This window comes from Nipponia nippon, unplaced genomic scaffold, assembly GCF_047370975.1.
Source record: "Nipponia nippon isolate SJK-2023a ecotype South Korea unplaced genomic scaffold, ASM4737097v1 scaffold_3, whole genome shotgun sequence".
In the NCBI taxonomy this organism is placed as follows: Eukaryota; Metazoa; Chordata; class Aves; order Pelecaniformes; family Threskiornithidae; genus Nipponia; species Nipponia nippon.
In genome coordinates, this window is record NW_028262347.1 from 64,005,617 (window position 1) to 64,023,250 (window position 17,634).

The following is a 17,634-nucleotide window of genomic DNA, read 5'->3' on the forward strand; positions in this document are numbered from 1 at the left end:
CCGCCAAATGAGTGAGCATCAGGAATGATCAAAAGTGCAGAACTGTCTCAAAAAAGATGAAAGGGGGGGAAAAAGAAAAAAGAGGAGAGGAGAGGAGAGGAGAGGAGAGGAGAGGAGAGGAGAGGAGAGGAGAGGAGAGGAGAGGAGAGGAGAGGAGAGGAGAGGAGAGGAGAGGAGAGGAGAGGAGAGGAGAGGAGAGGAGAGGAGAGGAGAGGAGAGGAGAGGAGAGGAAAGGAAAGGAAAGGAAAGGAAAGGAAAGGAAAGGAAAGGAAAGGAAAGGAAAGGAAAGGAAAGGAAAATGATCAGCTTCTGGCAGGTTGCTTAACAGTAGTCTTGAAAGGGAAACCCAAACTCAGCAGGAATTCCTGGACTGTTGTCATCATTTCACAGCCCAGAAAATTGTCTGGTTTCCAAATCCTCAGGGAAGAGAACAAGTCTTAGAAGAATTTTGTTTTTCTTTTTTGCCTGTGCTTGAACCCAGATGTGCCATTTTCTGCCCTCTGAGTGTGCCAGCCCATGGTACATGCACTGAGCAGATGCCTGACCCCGGTTAGGTAGCAATAGTATTATTTGGTCGTTATTGATGTTTCACCTGTAGAAGTCAATACGTCTGAATTTCCCTGGGTTCCCCAATAAAACCTCAGCAGATGTGGGCACAGATCTCCTGGCTCCCAAGCCCATGTCCCTCACGCTGCCCACTGCAGTGGGCTGCTTCCTGTGGTGAGCAACAGCTTTCACAACCCTCCCGAACTCAGAGTCGTTAGAGGATTCTGTTCAGCCTTATCTCCATGGACAGCATTTAAACAGAGAGGAGTCCTGCAAATGGCCTTCCCAGCTGCTACGTAATGAAGCTTTTGCTTTCCTTTCGAGTCCTGTTAGTTACGTTTCAGATTCAGGAAACTGCCTAGACACCACATGTTAACAGGAGCAAGTAGAACTAGAAGTTGAGAGGGGAAAAAAAGAAAACAAATCCAAATCTTGATCTGGGAAGGAAAAGAAAAGCTGGTGAGCAGGACACATCATGGAGTTACTCAGACTATACAGAAATAGCAGCAGCTGGAGGAGGTCCTGGTGGGAAAAATGTATTTTTGATAGCGCTGTCACAAAGTTTAGGTTTGGTTAGTAGCCTACAGTTTCATGCACTGAAACTAATCACATCTCAGACTACACTAAAGAAATGTAAAGAGGCCATTCTGTTAGTAAGGAATTTGAGATGCTCAGTCAAAAAAAAATCCAAAAAAGGGAGGCATTTTTTAAGACATGATGATGGATGTGAGGACTTTCAGTCAAGTGAGTTCTGTGAAGGGAAAGGTTGTTTAATCATTAATAAGGGTCAGATTGTATGACGAACCAAGAGGAAAAAGGATGTGGAGAAGACTCTTAGAAGAACCTGCTCGAGCTGAGAGGCAAAATGAAGGCCAGCTGGCCTTCAGAACAGAAGAACAGATCACAGCTTCAGGCGGATGTTGCAGAGTATAGGTAAAAAAATCATAAACCTGCAGGAACTTTCAAAAGGAAAACAAACTGGAAGATGCAAGGGACCATCTGCAAAATGCCGTCAGAAAGAGTCTCCAAGAAGCAAGAATGAAAGAGTGTAGTGTACAAGGTGTTAAAGAAAGCAGAGACCGATGCGACTTCTAACATCTCCTTTGGACTTAGTAAAGGGAAAACCATTCTGGAAAAAAAAAAAAAAATAAGGAGACCAAAGCTGAAGATACAGCCCAAGAAAAATGATTCAGAGAACACACAGTGAAATAAAGCTTCTCTTTGGGAATGGATAAAGACACAGCTTCCTCCAGTGGTGGGGATATCATGTGTAGACACTCCCCCAGAATTTACAGGTTGAGCACTGGCACACCGATTAATGGGTCCTCTGACATTGCAGCAAAGCATCTGGAAGGAAATTCTAAGCTTATTAAGAACAGATGGATAACAACCAGCTCAGCCTTTCCTATTGCTCCTATTTGTAGGCTAGATGTAAAACTAATCTTGGAAAGACGGTTTGAGTTGTTTTGGGAAATAGTGTCCAGGACTCAACATGCCAGACAATAGGCTTCATCAAAAGAAACAGGACTGCAAAAGAACAGGAACAATTAGAAAAAGTTGTTCGCTGAGCAGTGAAAGTCTGATTCCTACAGACCTGTCTCCTGCAGCCCCTAGCTGAGGACTCCTGCCCTCCCCCCAAGCCCTCAGCCCCCCATCATTACCACAGCTACACATTGATTCAGGATCTTTATTCCCTCGACCCAAAACCAGTCTTGTTAAATAATGCAGTTCTTGACCATGTCATGCCAAGAACAATATCTGTGTTTTCTTCACCTGGCACCTATACAGTGGCAGTGCCAGGTTATGGGGCTCAGGCTGATTTTTAGGAGTTTAAATGTTTTGGAAAATAACATGCCATTCAGCATGTTCAATCAAGCATTAAGTTTCTACAGTTTAATCATCCTGTAATAAATTCTGTCAAAATTGCTAAAAAGGATTCTTAAAAATGCTGAAAAGTCAAATTTGGCACCAGTAAATTAAAAGAAAGCCTGAAAACTTGCTGAGGTGTTTTTTCAATAAAAAGCCTGGAACAGGTCCATGAATATGTAACCAACAACATTAAAACCAGGGACACTGTGAAGTCCTAAGAGCACCACAAGAAAACCAATTAGAAATGCATTACATTGCAAAGATCACTTGAGCTAACAGTTTTGCATCTGGGGACTCCTGCAGAGGCAGCTGGCCTCTCAGCAGAGCCCTCTCCCTCTGGTCTCCTGCAGCTGCCACGCTCCCAGAAAACCTCCCCGTGCCGGCGCGGATGAAGTATTCCTGCACACCCACCTAACAGGAAACATATTCAAAAGGTGGAGAAATAATTAGTCAAGATACCAACTGATCATTTAATCTCATGTTGAGGGCAGCCTTACTCCCTGCCCGTGGGCAGGAGGAGCTCAGTGAACCATGGAGGCTCCAGGACAAGCCCACCCCGACACCTGCGTGCCTGGCACCAGCCTGGCTGGCAGGGAAGGCAGCAAACGCCACAGAAATCAGTTTGGCTACTCATAGCCTTCCTTAGGTCAGAGCTTTTCCACCACCATCTCTGCGACTCTGAAACTGTCAGTCCCATGCCTCTGAGTCAGAAGTCATTTAACCCTTTCTCAACAGGGTAGGGACCTCTTCAAACACTTTTTTCAGGGAAAAGAAAATAAGTGAAAGATCAGATCCACGCTTAGTGCCTGCTAACAATTGGACGTGTTGTTGCCGGTTTGCAAGCATTTCTCCTCTAAAAGGGTGCTGAGGAATGCTTTGTGCTCAGTACTTTGGAGGCACCCAGGTACTCCAGAGGTAGCAGGAGGTTCAGGTCTGGAAGACATTTTAGCACATTTGTAATACCGAACAAAACTCCCATGAAGAAGTATTCACAGATTAAGTTGCTTTTCACTTCTACTAGTGGTTTCTGCTCTCAGCGCCTCACTGACCAAAAATACTGCCAAATCTTTTACCATTCAAAGCCCTGCTTGGGCTAGAGGCTCAGTATCATCTTATGCCAATCAAAATCTATACTGCAGCCCCCCCCCCTCCCGCCCCCCCCTTTATCAGTGTTGGCACAAGCAGAACAGGGTACTGTTCTTGCTGAACACCATATTTTAGGTTTGGGTTTTGGCTACGTCACTTTTCAAGTAGGTGAATGCTCTGCATCTGATCCTCCCCACCCCAGTCCCGTCACTGGTGCTGGCATAGGGAAAACAGCAGCGACACACACCTGGAGGTGGGACTGCTCCTTTTGGCAGTGACACAAACTGAGAGTTGCAGAGACTGACCCTGAAATAGCGCGGGCTCCACAAGGAGTGCTTTGGCTTCAGATCTGGTACCCCCACACCTACGAAGCCAACAGCAGCTACACCTCAGCCGTCCCACACCACAGCGCACCGTCGCAGCTGCGCACACCAGCCCCCTGCCTGATCTTCTCAATATAATACCAGGCCCCTAATTGCTGAAGGTTGTATGAACTATCTCTGCAGCCAGAAATAGTTTTTACTTATTGGAAAAATCTCCTTTTCTTCCAAACTCCGCATGTTTGCATCTGTCCTCTCTGCCTTGTTTCCTCTTTTTCAGACCAAAAAAAGTCCCTTTTTCAATGACCAGCTTGCCCCTCAGCAGGTTCTCACTTACCTTCTGCTGCCCCTGAGGAGGCTGGCAATCACACCCCGAAGCCTACTTTGCTGGAAACAGCTTTCTCCCACATGCTGGATCGTTTCTTCTGTCATGGCGGGGAAGAACGAGGGAAGATGGTTTGTAGAAAGGCATCATTCCACAGAGCATTTTCTCTAAGCAAAACTTTTCCCAAACCCTCCATCTCCCAGCCCCTGTCCTGCCCAAAGGCCGCACATGCAACCCCCGCCCCACAAGCTGGTGAAGCCCTGGAGCAAATTTACGCAATGTTGTAAGGACCAAGGCAGGTTCATAGCAGGCAATGGCTGTTATTCTGTCCGTTCCCATCCTCATGGGCCCGCAGCTTGGAGGCAGCAAGGGGAGGGTGATTGCAGGGTGCAGGCTGCCCGTGCACAGCACCCACTGGGTGCCATAGCCAGGCAGCAAGTCCACAAATTGAAAAAGATCTCTATATAATCCCATTTATTTATAAAATCAACAGCTTAAACCAGAATTCCTGTTATTACTCGTAGAAGTAATGCCCAGCTTTGTGTTTATGCAAAGCACAGGATGCAGATCTATGAGAGCTGACGAATCCTAGGCAAACAGCTCTCCAAAATCACTGCAGTTTTCCAATGCAGTGGTATTGATAGCAGAGCAAAGCAATTAACTGTTGTACACCACTTTCCTTATTGAAAAAGGTGTGTGGCAGATAACTTGCTGCCATTTGTTTTTTGTTTCTTTTATTTAAAAAATATTATATATTTAGGAAAAAGTCCATTTAAATGACTTCACCGTTACTTCCTAACTGCACCGACAGATCTCTGCTCACCTGTGGCTGACAAGATGAGATCACCAATTTGCAAAAGAGCAACCTTTAGGCTCCAGCTTCCTGCAAGAAGAGATGAGGCATGAAAGCGCACTAAATACGGCAGCTCAGGGACTCATAGCAGTCATCTGCATTTCTGACATTTTCTAAGGACATTGATTGTGCCTGAAGATAGCAGGCTTTAGGAAAGCTGATGAGATCCTACACACATCCATACTCTTGGTTCCTCCTGCTCATGGCACGGACAACTGTGCCACTTGTGACTCCTTTTTGCTGAATTACAACAGCTTATACAGAAAGACCGTTTCAAAATAAACTATTAATTTTTGTTTCATCCTGAATGTTATCCCACCATCCACCAAGTTTCAAGTACTATGTCCATCATCCAAGCTTCCCCTGTCCATCCCAGTCGGAGCACGCACCTCTAGGGCGCCTCTAAGTCGCCTGGAGAAGTGCCAGGCAGCAGCAGGGCAATTCAAAATAGCCACCACCAACTTCAGTCTGCAGGGTGGGAAGGGGGCTGGCCGTGCCAGGGGCCACCCCTCACAAAGGCCCTTTGCCTCACCGCTCACTGCTGGAAGCACTGGCTCTGCAGCCCCGGTGCGACGCTGCCGTGTGCTGTTTTTTATTTATTTTTTAAATTATATTATTATTTTATTATTTTTTTTAATTTATAAATAATTTTATAATTATTTATATAATTATTTATTATATTTATTCAGCTCAGCACGGACTTCCTCGCTGTTAGTGTCATGGCGTGGTGGGGTCTAACTTCAGCAGCTGTAATATCCCTGATTCTCTCGACCTAAACCCAGTGGGGACAGAGCAAGGACAGGGTGTCACGGGGACAGGCAGACTTGACATAGAACAACAGAGCTGTCAGCAGTGCGAGCAGGAAACAAAGCAAAGTTCATTGCCACCATTAATTACAAAGCCTCCAGGATACAGGAGCTTCCTGCCATTTACTGGAAGGACAGGCCATGATTCCTCTCATGTGCACCATGATGTATGTACTTTCACTTTTCCTCCTTCTGCATTCCCCACCTTGTCTCCCTTTGGCACATCAGCACTATCCCAGGCAGGAATAATCCCTAAATGACTATATCAGTGGATCAAGTTAACTGTATACTCAGCAGTGCCGCTTTCAGCAGCAGATGCCACTGCATCAGGGTACGCAAGGCAGGTACGCCCCCATCCCAGGCTAGAGATAAGGTGGAGGTTAAAGTTTAGCACTTTCAGCTGGCAAAAAAATAACCCCTACCAAAAAACTATGCCCCAAAATCCTTCGGAGGATTGATATTGGTTCACTGCATTACAAAATGTTCTAAAGCTGGTACTAAAATTCAACAAACATTAAAAAAAGATGTACTAAAGTGTAATTTATTCAGTGTAAATTCAAAGGAGATTCCACCATTCATTACAGGATCATACATCTGGCCTCGCTGCTGTACTCCAAGATATAGGCAGGGTAAATCTGGTGCTTCTCAAAGATGACAAAGATGGAAGGGTCTGTCGGGTCATCCACGCAGCTGTCATAAAGTCTGTTTGAATTGCTGGCTCTGGGTGGAGGGCGAAGGTATTCGGGGTTTCCATGAACAAAGTCTCCAACAAGAACGTGAGCTACAAACATGCTGTAGCGACCATTGTGAGAGGAACAGTACTCATGAGAATAGCTGGCATCTCTGGCAAAGTAGCTTCCTAGGGACCAGAAAAAGCCACAGGTAAGATAATACATCAACTGAGGAACAAACATCCACTATCGGCACTTTGGCAGCCCCAGGTAGCTCTATACACATCCTTGCCGGGTGTTTCCACGTCAGCTTATTTTAAAGCATTGACAAACTCTAGCCACATTTTGCCATCACCTCCCAATCCCACATGTCCAAGAGCTTTGCTGAACAGCAGGTACCTGAGGCAGAGGGGTGTTTTTAGCCCCTCCTGAAAGGGGATTGCTGCTGATGCTGCCTACAGTGATGCAGATGCACACAGGTGAGAGTGCCCTAATGGCAGGGGTGCAGGGGTCAGGGACAGTCACCTTGCACCCACCCACCAGCCTGGCCAGGGTCTGCAGCCTGTGCTGCTGTGGCCCCTGAATGCACACTTCTGCACTTGTACCTTTTCCATACATTGTCCCATGAGTCCCACAGATCCTCCAGTCGAAGTTCTGCTCACAGATGGCAGAGACGTGGGACAGGCTCGTCCCATGGAACAGGAGCCGCTCATCCACCCATTTCGATTTATTGAGCTTCTTCATCTGCTCCTTTTGCCTAGGGACAAAAAAAAAGCCAAACAAAACTGAATGACATGTTGCCCTGGTTCAAACGAGGACAATTTCCCAACTCAACTCCTCCTACTTTTGGGTCATGGAGGAACAGTGACACAAACCACTCTCAGTGGGGTTACTGCCTGCTTTGCACTTCTGTTGGTACCCTGCTGCACAGTTGGCTCTTTCCAGCAAAACAAAAAGTTCTCAGCATCGCTATGGACTGTGTCACCCACAACTTCATACCACATTATAGAGTAGGGAGACAAACATCTCTTGACAGGGAATTGGTCAGTTCCCAGGTTATATAAATCCTGAATGCGTAAATATGGTTATAAAACTGATCTGTATGAAGCCACAGTGAAGACTGTATAATCTCTACCCCTATCTTTATCACATAAAAAGTCCCATCTTTTTTAACTCCTATGTGGAAGAGACCAAAACAAAAAGAACAAATTTGAGATACTACAGCTCAGTCTTGGTGAAGGAGAAGAACTTTCTTTTTGAATAACACTAGCAAGAACCCCACACACAACCTGCTAGGTTATGCAATAAAAGGCTCATTTCTATGCACACAAAAGAGCGCAGAGACAACCCCAATAACCCAATTACAGAAAGAGGAGCCCCAGCCCCAGCTCTTCCCAGGGCTGCCCCAAGGGAACCTCAGCCCCAGGGACCAGGAGGACACTCAGCACTGTGAGCAATGGGAAGGGTGCAGAGCAGCTTACGGACCTAAGGAGGGTACTGCCTGTGAGAGTATGGGACTTGTTATGGGACAGATGGGAAAAGCATTTGGGGATTGCACAAGACTTACGAGATAGAAGAACTGTAGGTGGAAGGAGGGAGGGATCAAGATGATCTAAGGAGGAACACACATGGGAAAATGGATGGATAAGGGGGTAAAAAGGGCTGGTTGCATATTATCAGGCAACTGTCTGATCAGTAGGCTTGTCTGGCCATGCCCTGTGCCTGATCAGTGCAGTCTGCCCTATCTTCTCATTAAACTCCATTTCTAACTCTTACCCGAGTGATGGAGTCTCCAGTCTGCGTGCATGTGTGTGTATGGAGGTCTGGGTGCAGCAACTGGAGTGGGACCTTGGGTCACAGGAGCCGCATGTCCACAGCACCAGCAACTGCAGCAAGCAAAGGTGTGCGTGTCAGTGTGTGATCACTAGCCAATATCAAGCTGGACAGCCAGTGAGGAGGGTAGCTGGCCTGCGAACCAGGTTTCGGAAGTCATAAGTCTGGGCCAGACGCTGGAGAGACCAGAAGGTCTGAACTTGCTTACCAGTGGGACCAGGAGGTCCAGGCCAATTGCTGGAGACACCATGAAGTCTACAGAGACCCATTTGCATGTGTGTGTGTCTATGCAGAATGCAAGAGGACCCAGGGGCCAGCATATGGGTAGGCTGAGTGTCTAAGACCAGCTCCTGGAGGGACCCGTACCTGTACGTACCAGTAACAGGCTTTCATCCCGATCAGCCAGAGGAAGGGAACAGGATGAGGCCGTTGGTGCTGTTTATGATTGCATGAGTGTTGTGCTGTCTGTGTTGTTTTTTTGTGGTCAGATGCGTGCACATTCATACATTCTGTGTCTATGCGTGTGTTTGTGCATGTGCACCTACTGGGAACACCGCTGAACCTCGCTACCAGCTGGACCTGGGCACACAGGTACGTGGCAGTCTCACCTCTGCTGGGCTGCTGGATTTGGCAATTCCTAATGCAGACTGTGGAGGACAATGGATCAGGAAATACCAGTCTTCTGCTACCAGCAGGATAATGAAATAAAATAGATACAAACCACTGAAAAACTTGCCAAAGTGTTGGGTTCTGGATCCTCTGTAGTTGGAGGATGCAGTAATCTTTCATTGTCTTCTCAAACAGGCTCTTAATTTTTCCATATTCTTGGGAAGCGTAACTGAGCTGTACCAACTGAAAATTTTAAACACACCGAAAATAAGGTATTACTGATAGTAACAACTCCCAGTCCTTCCAAAGGACTCATCAGCCTCCACACTTCAGAGGAAAAGCCCTGCCATTAAAATCACAAGCTTCTCCTGTCTTTCCAGTTAACCATCCTCTCCCCACCTTCACCCCCACTCCCCATGCTGAAAGTCCAGGCAATTACTGAGGGAAATGAATGCAATCCCACGCAAGCTTGCTTCGGTGGACACACCTCTGCATCTAGACTATTTTTACTTCAGAGTAACCTAAAGATGAAATGCACGGCAGTATTCAGGCTGGAGAAGAGTGAATATCAGTTTCACCTTAATTTGACAACCTAGCTCCTTCTAGCTCCTTCCCTACAGGGCTAAGCCCTAGTTTTACCATGGCAAATAACATTTTGCCTCAAATTGACAGAGAAAATACTACAACTTAACACTCTTTCTTAAGATGCAATTCATCCAGTTTATCAGAGGATCAGGTGCCTTGGGAGAGTGCAAGGGAGAGGTCAGACCAGTAAGGCCAAAGGGGCCTTTCTTATCCTGCATGGTATATGTAGGGGATCTCAGAGAGCCTCCCAGGAGACACAGGTGAATGTGAAACTGTCAGTCTTGTTTCACCTCACAGTTGTTTATTTTATAAGACATGTTTAAAAGCTGGGAACATCTCAACTGCCTTGGGTCATGTTCTCAGAAAAATCAGTATAGGACAGAGTTGGCCCTACCCATTGGAGAGCTGGAATGACCTACCTTGAACCCGATATCAGGCAGTGCAGATTGGTCCCATTGTGGAGGACAGACAAAATGTGACAGAATCATGTTTTGGCTGCAGAAAAGAAAAAGGAGCAAGTCAGTCCATGATGCTCCTAACCAAATCCCCCTTCCGGAGGATCCAGCTGCTGGCTCTACGGCAGCCTTTGGGTATCCCTGGATTTTTATTTTTGTTTTACTTTCCACATAACCATTATCCCTTTCTCCAGTTTAGATTTCCACACACATCCTAGTGGCACTAATGCATCTCTTGGCAGGTCAAGACGTTGGCAGGAGAGCTTCAAATGAGAAGTAACATGCTCCTAGCCGGGTGGTTTATACAACTGCTCCCAGCTAGCCCTCCACAAGTGCTGCTTGAACCTCTAGGAAACTGGAGCGTGAGCCCTCTCCCTCCATGGGGCTACTCATCTATAAATCGCTGGACAGACAGGTGGCCTGCCCCTACCTGTCCCCAGGACCAAGCCTGTCAGGAGGCTGTGGGTGGACAGTTGTGCCCTGCAGGCACTGCTGCACCAGTCAGTGCTTAACAGCTTCCAGCACTAATGCCCTCCTGGCATGCATGTTTTAACCCAGGCAACAGGAGCATGAGCATCCATTCAGGAGGTACAGTTTGTTTTCTTTTTGAATGAACTCACCCTTGGTTGAACCAACCCTTAAATTGAACCCTTGGCTTCAAATGCACTATCTGCTGGTGAGTTTCTGAAGGCTGTTTTTAAAACAAAGCAGTAGCACAACTAACTTTTACAGCAGACATGCTCAAATTCTGTCAAGCTGAACTTTCTTTGAAAAAGCCGTAAGATAGGGTATCCCAAATAAGTGCATCCAGTTCACTTCATTTAGAGGGATTTGCTTCTGTGTTTTATTTTATCCTCAGCTTTCCAAGGGATGGCATCTATCTGCTCCACAGTTCTTGGGACTGGCAGTCCCTTGCTCCTACTCTGTGCACGGTTTATTTAGTATTTTTGGGGCCTAAATCAAGGAATAAAAATTCCTGGCACAGTTGTGTCAGCCCTACGTGGCCTTGCTCTCACAGAGAGAACAAATCTGCTCTAGGGGTCTCTCACAGCTGCCAGAGACCGCCACCAAACATCCCTCCAGCGCGCTTCACAGAAGTGCTGCATAATTTACAAATGCTGTCACCACAAAATTTGCCATTAAACCAGTCAGCAAAAGGTATCTAAAAATGAATTTAAGAAATCTAAAATTGAATTCTAGACACGTAGGAAGAACTTCTTAGCAGAAAGTGTATTACCTTCTGTCTTGTCCACCTTGAGAGAACAGATGTTTTGGCAGTCGGACAACTTTTCTTTGCGTTTTATAGATCAAATTTGTTTGGACCATGTCTTGAAAGAAAAACACAGTGACTCAATAATTAGAGAATTTAGTGCCCAGGGACACACTCTTACGTGTTTAGAAAAAATAAAAGAGCAGGTAGCCCTGAATACCACATGGTGGTGCTCTCTCTACCACACCCACCTCTCTCCATATTTCAAAACCATCCCCACTTGTGCTGCTTCTGCTTGGAGATCAGCAAGGTCAACCACCTGCCAGCATAGGTTGTGAAGCTCAAAGGCAACCAACCACCAACTACACCTGCACATGCATTCACATCCAGGCTGTCGGCCAGAGAAAACCACATCTGATGTCAGGCCTACAGCAGGGAAGAGTTTTCAGTACGATGGAGGCCATAAATCTAGCTTTCCTGGCAGTGCAGGATTGTTACGTGGTGCTAAGAGGAAAGTCTGCCCGCTCTTCTTGGTCCTGTAACAATATCACAGGGCACATGCTGTGTGACATGGCTAATTATCCATTGTTTCCTCCTTTAAACACCACTCTCTTTATTCATGCCAGGAAACAGATTTAAAGTTTGGAAAGCTAATAGGAATTTTAAGATGGGTAAATAAATTAGAAACAGAAAAGCTTTTCTCATTTTCCCATGCTCTCTAAATTTTCCTTTGCTGCACTGTGTGCTTTCTCCCCCCATAACTAGCTTGCAAGATGTCTACCATGGGCTCAATTCTTCACCATTTGACTCTTCAGTGCTTATTTTTTTTCCTTTCTGATTTCTCCTCTGTAGCTGTATAAACCCAAATGCATAAGCCAGATGCCATGAAGTGTTTACTCTTAGCTCTTCTTCTGAATATACAATATTGTCAGAGATGCTTTTTTTGACTACAGATGCACAAGCCTAGAAGCTTGAGCGGGGCATCTCAAAACTGCAGAGAAATGTGCATACTGCTCAAGTTCTCCTTGGAGAAAACTTACAGGAGGAAAAAGACCTGTTCAAAGAAATCCAGACATAGGGTGACAACTCTGCATGAAGAAGGCTACCTTAGAGCCATCAACACTGTGTAATGAACTTAAGACAAAGAGATATTTCACCTGCAAAGTTTAACTCATACTTCTGAGAACCAGCCCTGAATAACACAATGCCTTCGTGGTCAGCTAGAAATTTCTTCTCCAGATCTGCAGATGTTACCGTGGCAGAGCAGTGATACGGATGCTATAGAAAGAACAGGGAAATTATACCTGTTAGAAACCAGTCTCTGGTTTAGGTGACACTGTGGGGAAATACCAGTGTTTCGCCAGGCCCCTATCACAGGGTGCCATTTTGAACTAAGTCTCTAAGGCTTCAAGCATTTTTTTCTTCAGCGACAGAGGAGTACTGCACGGGGAACAGTTGCTTGTAACAACAGCAACAAAGCAGCCTTCAGCCTGTGTGGTCAGCTTCAGCCAAAAGACATCTGTCATCTCTGGAAAATGTACCTGCTTTCAAAGCCAGTCCTTTGAAAGCTTCCACAGAGTAGAAGTACTGCTTTGAGGGACAATTAAGAAGACAAATCCCCAGAGCATCAGAGCAGCACTGCAAGGGCACCAGTGGCACATGTGAAACACACCAGCTGCAGAACAGAGTGCCCTAAATAACTCTCTAAAGATGGCTTAACAAGAGCTTTTGGCATCAACAGTGGATGGATCTCACCTCTTCCCCATACTCAATCCACTGCCCAGAATCATCGAGCCAATACCAGGTGTACTCCATTTCGGGAGCAGACAGATGAGTCAGAAGACACCACAGATGCAGAAGAGCTGACCGACGCCTGGCTGCTTCCTTGGCCCTAACATCAGAAAAGAAATACAGATTAAAGTATGCGTGTTTTCCAAAGCTGTCAAATTACATGACATCCCTGGTCTGATCAGAAGTCTAATCAGTTCTCAGAGGAGACCCCTCCAGCTGGGAAGTGCAGGTTTGACCCAGAACCGAGGAACTGATGTTTGTATGTTTATGGGACATGGTGAGCATCACAGGAATGACCCTGACATCTGTGTCTTGGACCCAGGACACTGTTTTTCTCTAAAATATATATTTCTAAAATACATATGAGAAGAAAATACAACTTGACACAATAAACTCAGCTCGTTACGTGAAGGCCAGTGGTGCCACCTGGCTAACAGGAGTAAGATTTGGCTTCTAGGCAGTGTGTGATCAGCTGCAGAAGTCAGAATGCCTTCAGAAGGCACTGATAGCATCACCCCTCCTTTAGCGTTCAGGAAAGCAAAGCTGGTGTGCTCTATCAGGTACTGTACGGTCACAGGTACTGAACTGGGTGTAGGTGCCCAGGTGCTGACAGCGGGGGGCTGCAGGGATGGCCTCTATGAGAAGAGACCAGGGGGTCCCCCGTGCCAGACACAGGCAGCTCAACAGGTCCACTGCAGGACACAGCTGAGCCCATCAGCCAAGCTGGTGGCACCTCTGAGAAAGCTTCCCAGCAGTGAGAAGTGAGGAAAAATGTGAGAGAAACAGCCCTGCAGACACCCAGGTCAGTGAAGAAGGAGGAGGAGGAGGTGCTCCAGGCACTGGAGCAGAGATTCCCCTGCAGCCCATAGAGAAGACCATAGTGAAGAAGATTGTCCCCCTGCAACCTGTGGAGGGCTATGGTGGAGCAGATATCCACACTGCAGCCCATGGAGGACCCCATGCTGCAGCATGTGGACATGCCCTGAAGGAAGCTGCAGTCCATGGAGAGGAGCACATGCCAGAGCAGGCTTATCCTAAAGGACTGCAGCCCATGGGAAGGAGCCATGCTGGAGCGTGTGAAATTTTTTAGGACAATGGAGTGGCAGAGGGCAGCTCCTATGGACTGAGGTGAACGCCCATTCCCCATCCTCCCCTGCGTTGCTTGGGGCCGGGGCAGGGAGGTAAGAGTCAGGAATGAAGGAGTCAAGTTGAGCCTGGGAAGAAGGGGGGATAGGGGGAAGGTGTTGTTCTAATTTTTGTTTCTCACCATCCAAATCTATTTTAACTGGCAATAAATTAACCTTCCCCAAGTCAAGCCTGTTTCGCCCATGAGAGTAATTGGTAAGTGATCTCTCTGTCTTTATCTCAACCTGTGAACTTTTCCATCTTATTTTCTCCCCTGTCCTGCTGTGGAGGGGGAGTAAGAGAGCGGCTGGGTGGGCATCTGGCAGCAAGCCAAGGTCAAATTCCAGGAGGGGTGTGGGAAATTACTTACCAGCAAAATCTCTGGTCTGTGCTCTACCCCAGAGACACAGCACCTACAAAGAGAAGAAGCTGAAACAGGTAGCCACCAATAATTCAAATTCAGAGGATTTTACTTTGCTTGCTGCTGTGCTTCAGCCTCCTTTGAATGTCCCAGGTTTGGACCCAGACAACATTTTTCTATGGATCTCATCACTTTGCTGCTCCTACAACATTACCCTATTGTGGAGCACATACACACAGCTGAGACCTGCCCACCGTGGTGTTTGCAAGGGTCTGTGGCTGAGCTACTCAGAGCTGCTTGAAGAATTTGAACACAGTATTCAAACAGAAACTGGAAATGATCATTTACCCAGCTCTGATGCCCTTCATGCTTTGGCAGGGATCACGAGCATTCAGAGCAGGCTAATCAGAGGAAACCATTATAGGAGGAGCTCCCTTATAGAGCTGGTTGCAGTACAAAGGTCCACGCACAAAGGCTTGGCAGCCCCTGGACTGCCAGAACAAAGAACAAGGAAGGACCCGAGTCTCCCTTGCAGCCTTAGCTTGTTCCACTGCTGTCTTCAGACCACGGTTGCTCTTTGTACGCAGTAACACCAGCCAGGCCTGTTCCTAGAAAAACGCTCCCAATTCATTTTCTCGCAAATCCCACTGCAGGAGATTCACGAGATCCAGCACTCCCAGGAGCTTTTTTTGGACGTGGCTGCTCCTTCTCTCCTCTCTGCACAGAAGTGTGCTGCTGCTGCTGCCGCCGCGGCAGAAGTATTTGAAGTTTGTGGATACTGGGTGTGGGATTTGAGGGGGTGGAGGGGTAATGGAAAGAAAAGCAGGGGAGTGGGGTGGGATGATGTTTCCAGGCAGCTTTTCTCCATTGCTCCCCCCACCCCTGCCAGCTTCCCTGCTGAGACCCAGGGCTCCCAGTCTGCCCTAACCCCCTCAGCTTTTCCAAAATGTCCGGTTATGCCCTACTTTCACTTTCACTTGCCAGCATTTCTGCTCCCTGCCGGGGTTTTCCACTCGCCAACTAACCCCCACTAGAAAGAAACAGAGGTGAAACACTTAATAAAGCAGACAGAAATATTTCACTGGCAAGACAGGTAGTGTCCTTCACCTTTTGCTGAAGATTTCGCTATCTAGTCTTGTGCAACTAAGAGATACCCTGTAAATTTGCTTTTTATATCTACCTTCACAGGAACAGCTTTATACGGAGGAAATTTTATAAATAAAAAAAGCAACCTTATGCCACCTTTTCTCTTACACCCTTCCTCCTCATCTGGAAAAAAGGGCGAATTAATGAAGATATAAACACAGTTTCCTTTATGACTAACTGCAAGCAGTTATCCTTCCAGCAGACCTTAAAACCAAGCCCACAAACCATGAAATCCCCGGCTTCCTCCGTCTCCCTCCTTCCCAGCTCAGCGGCACCCCAGGAAAGCTGTCAGAGCCCGGCACACGCCGCCTCCCTGGCTCCCCTACTCACAGTGCTGCCGTCGGGCTGCCCAGCCACCACCTCTGGGAGCTGAGGGCATCAACCATGTGCTCGCCAGTCGGACTTGCCCTCTGAACCCTTGCTTCCCATGGGGACGGTCCCCTGGCTGCAATAATACCGTCAGAAATAAAACCCAACTGGCCTGTGACAGCTCATCGTGAACTCCCAACTGCACGCCTGTACCTCGCTGTCTCCCTCGGAGTCTCCCTCCGCGGGATGTCATGGATGCCTTTCCGCTAGCCACTTAAAAAACGGAGCCGAGTATCATTTCCTTCTGGTTATTGCGCCATACGCACGCGCATCTGCCAGGCACGAGCAGAGCGGCCAGGCACAGCTGATGTTTTTGGCAGATGCATCAGTAAAATCAACATCCCTACAAACCGGCATAGTTTATCCCTATCGCCTAGTTCCTGTCGTTGCGCACCAGCGCTTACCTTGCCCCAGTTCCTCCCATCCTTCCAGTGCCGGGGATATTCAGGACCTTCTCCTTTCAAGATTCCTGCTGGGAGCAGCTTCTGCTGAACATGTTCTTTGAAAGCCAAAAGCTGGCGTTGCCTTGCAAAGCGAACCCCAAATCTCAATGCAGAAAGCGGGTGCATCTCTCAACACGCGCTCCGTGTTCGTTGTCGCATCATTCGGGGGGGTTGCAGTACGCAGCACTGCACGGAGCGACCCAAACCAGTGCAAACCAAGCAGAGAGCCCTGTGGGGCAGGCTCAGGCAGCCCACGCAGAGCTCTCTGCTATCCAGAGTATTGCTGTTCCTTTACCTTGGAGTCTGAGCCTCCACTCTGTTTTTCCTGGTGAAAATCAGAGAAGGGTTAAGAGGCTTCCAATCTGACCTCCAGCCTTTCAGTCTAAAAGGCTGACAGCGTTTCCCAGCAGAGCTCTGAAGCATAAAGTTTAATGACAGGTCAAGTAGTACTAACCACATAAACTGGTTCAGATGTAAACATTTTTTTGTTGTTGTTTTTCTTACACAAATTATGTTCGGTTGAATTGCCCAGAACATTTTTATTTCCTGATGATCTAGTCAGACCAGATCAGTAGTGACTGAAACACATAAATCTCTGTTTTTGTTTCTGGAAAGGCTGCACTCTGAGTGCATTTTATAGACACAGTATTTAAAAATAAAACAACAAAACACCACAAATGTGATTATGAAGTTGAACTTTGTTTCTTCCCTGGCTGGCCTTTCTTGACTGGCTTTTGACCTCCCATATAGTATTTGGCCCTTATCTCCACAGTTGCACAACTTTTATGCTTCCCTTTGACTGAGGAACTTTATAGGACCGGGTCCCACAGGTTCATTTTTGCATATGTGAATTCTCTAGTAAAATACTCTTCTGAACTGAAGCCAAGAGCTTCAGTAGGCAAGAGATATCAGCTCTAGGAAAAACATTCTGGCTTGGTAGAAAATGTTTACGTAGCTTTGCTGGGAGGAGCATGCCATCCTCTCTAAAAACAAACAACTCGCCACAAACTGGAAACTTGAGCTCAGTGTAAACTGATACCTTCTGAACATCATATTTTTCATTTTTATCACTTTTAATTGCAATGTCATCCGTGGAGCTGTCGAACCTCTGATTTCTAACAGTCAATGTAACCATGGTACTATACCTGTCTGCATTTCCAGTATCTGACAGGTCTTGGAGCAGACATTCTATATATAGCCCTGCAAGATCATATTCCTTCACAGTCAGCAG

General features: G+C 46.9%; 1 protein-coding gene across 3 annotated transcripts; it reads right to left on the reverse strand.

Annotated features, from left to right (window-relative positions):
* Positions 1–6,332: 6,332 nt before the first annotated feature.
* LOC148054678 (protein mono-ADP-ribosyltransferase PARP12-like) lies at positions 6,333–16,233 on the reverse strand. Of its 3 annotated transcripts, none has more exons than XM_087764255.1 (9): positions 16,114–16,225; positions 15,922–16,036; positions 12,924–13,059; positions 12,326–12,446; positions 11,196–11,286; positions 9,923–9,998; positions 9,031–9,161; positions 7,082–7,233; positions 6,333–6,664 (listed from the first exon to the last, which is right to left on the reverse strand). In XM_087764255.1, the coding sequence occupies exons 1-9, from the start codon at positions 16,151–16,153 to the stop codon at positions 6,384–6,386; spliced, it is 1,143 nt and encodes a 380-aa protein (XP_087620381.1). In that variant the 5' UTR covers positions 16,154–16,225; the 3' UTR covers positions 6,333–6,383. The 3 variants fall into 3 exon arrangements, with proteins under 3 accessions (XP_087620381.1, XP_087620380.1, XP_087620379.1); XM_087764254.1 differs by adding an exon at positions 14,455–14,497 and having other exon boundaries at positions 15,922–16,222; XM_087764253.1 differs by lacking the exons at positions 6,333–6,664; positions 7,082–7,233 and adding an exon at positions 14,455–14,497 and having other exon boundaries at positions 7,947–9,161; positions 15,922–16,233.
* Between the last annotated feature and the right edge of the window lie 1,401 nt (positions 16,234–17,634).

Bases quoted from the DNA above. Each gene is read 5' to 3' on its own strand.
- LOC148054678 (XM_087764255.1), bottom strand. From the start codon at position 16,153: ATGACATCCCGCGGAGGGAGACTCCGAGGGAGACAGCGAG. The intron at 9,999-11,195 runs GTAATACACTTT...TCTTTTCTGCAG, and splicing joins CAAGGTGGACAAGACAGAAG to CCAAAACATGATTCTGTCAC. The intron at 7,234-9,030 runs GTTTGTATCTAT...TTTTGTCCCTAG, and splicing joins CTTTGGCAAGTTTTTCAGTG to GCAAAAGGAGCAGATGAAGA.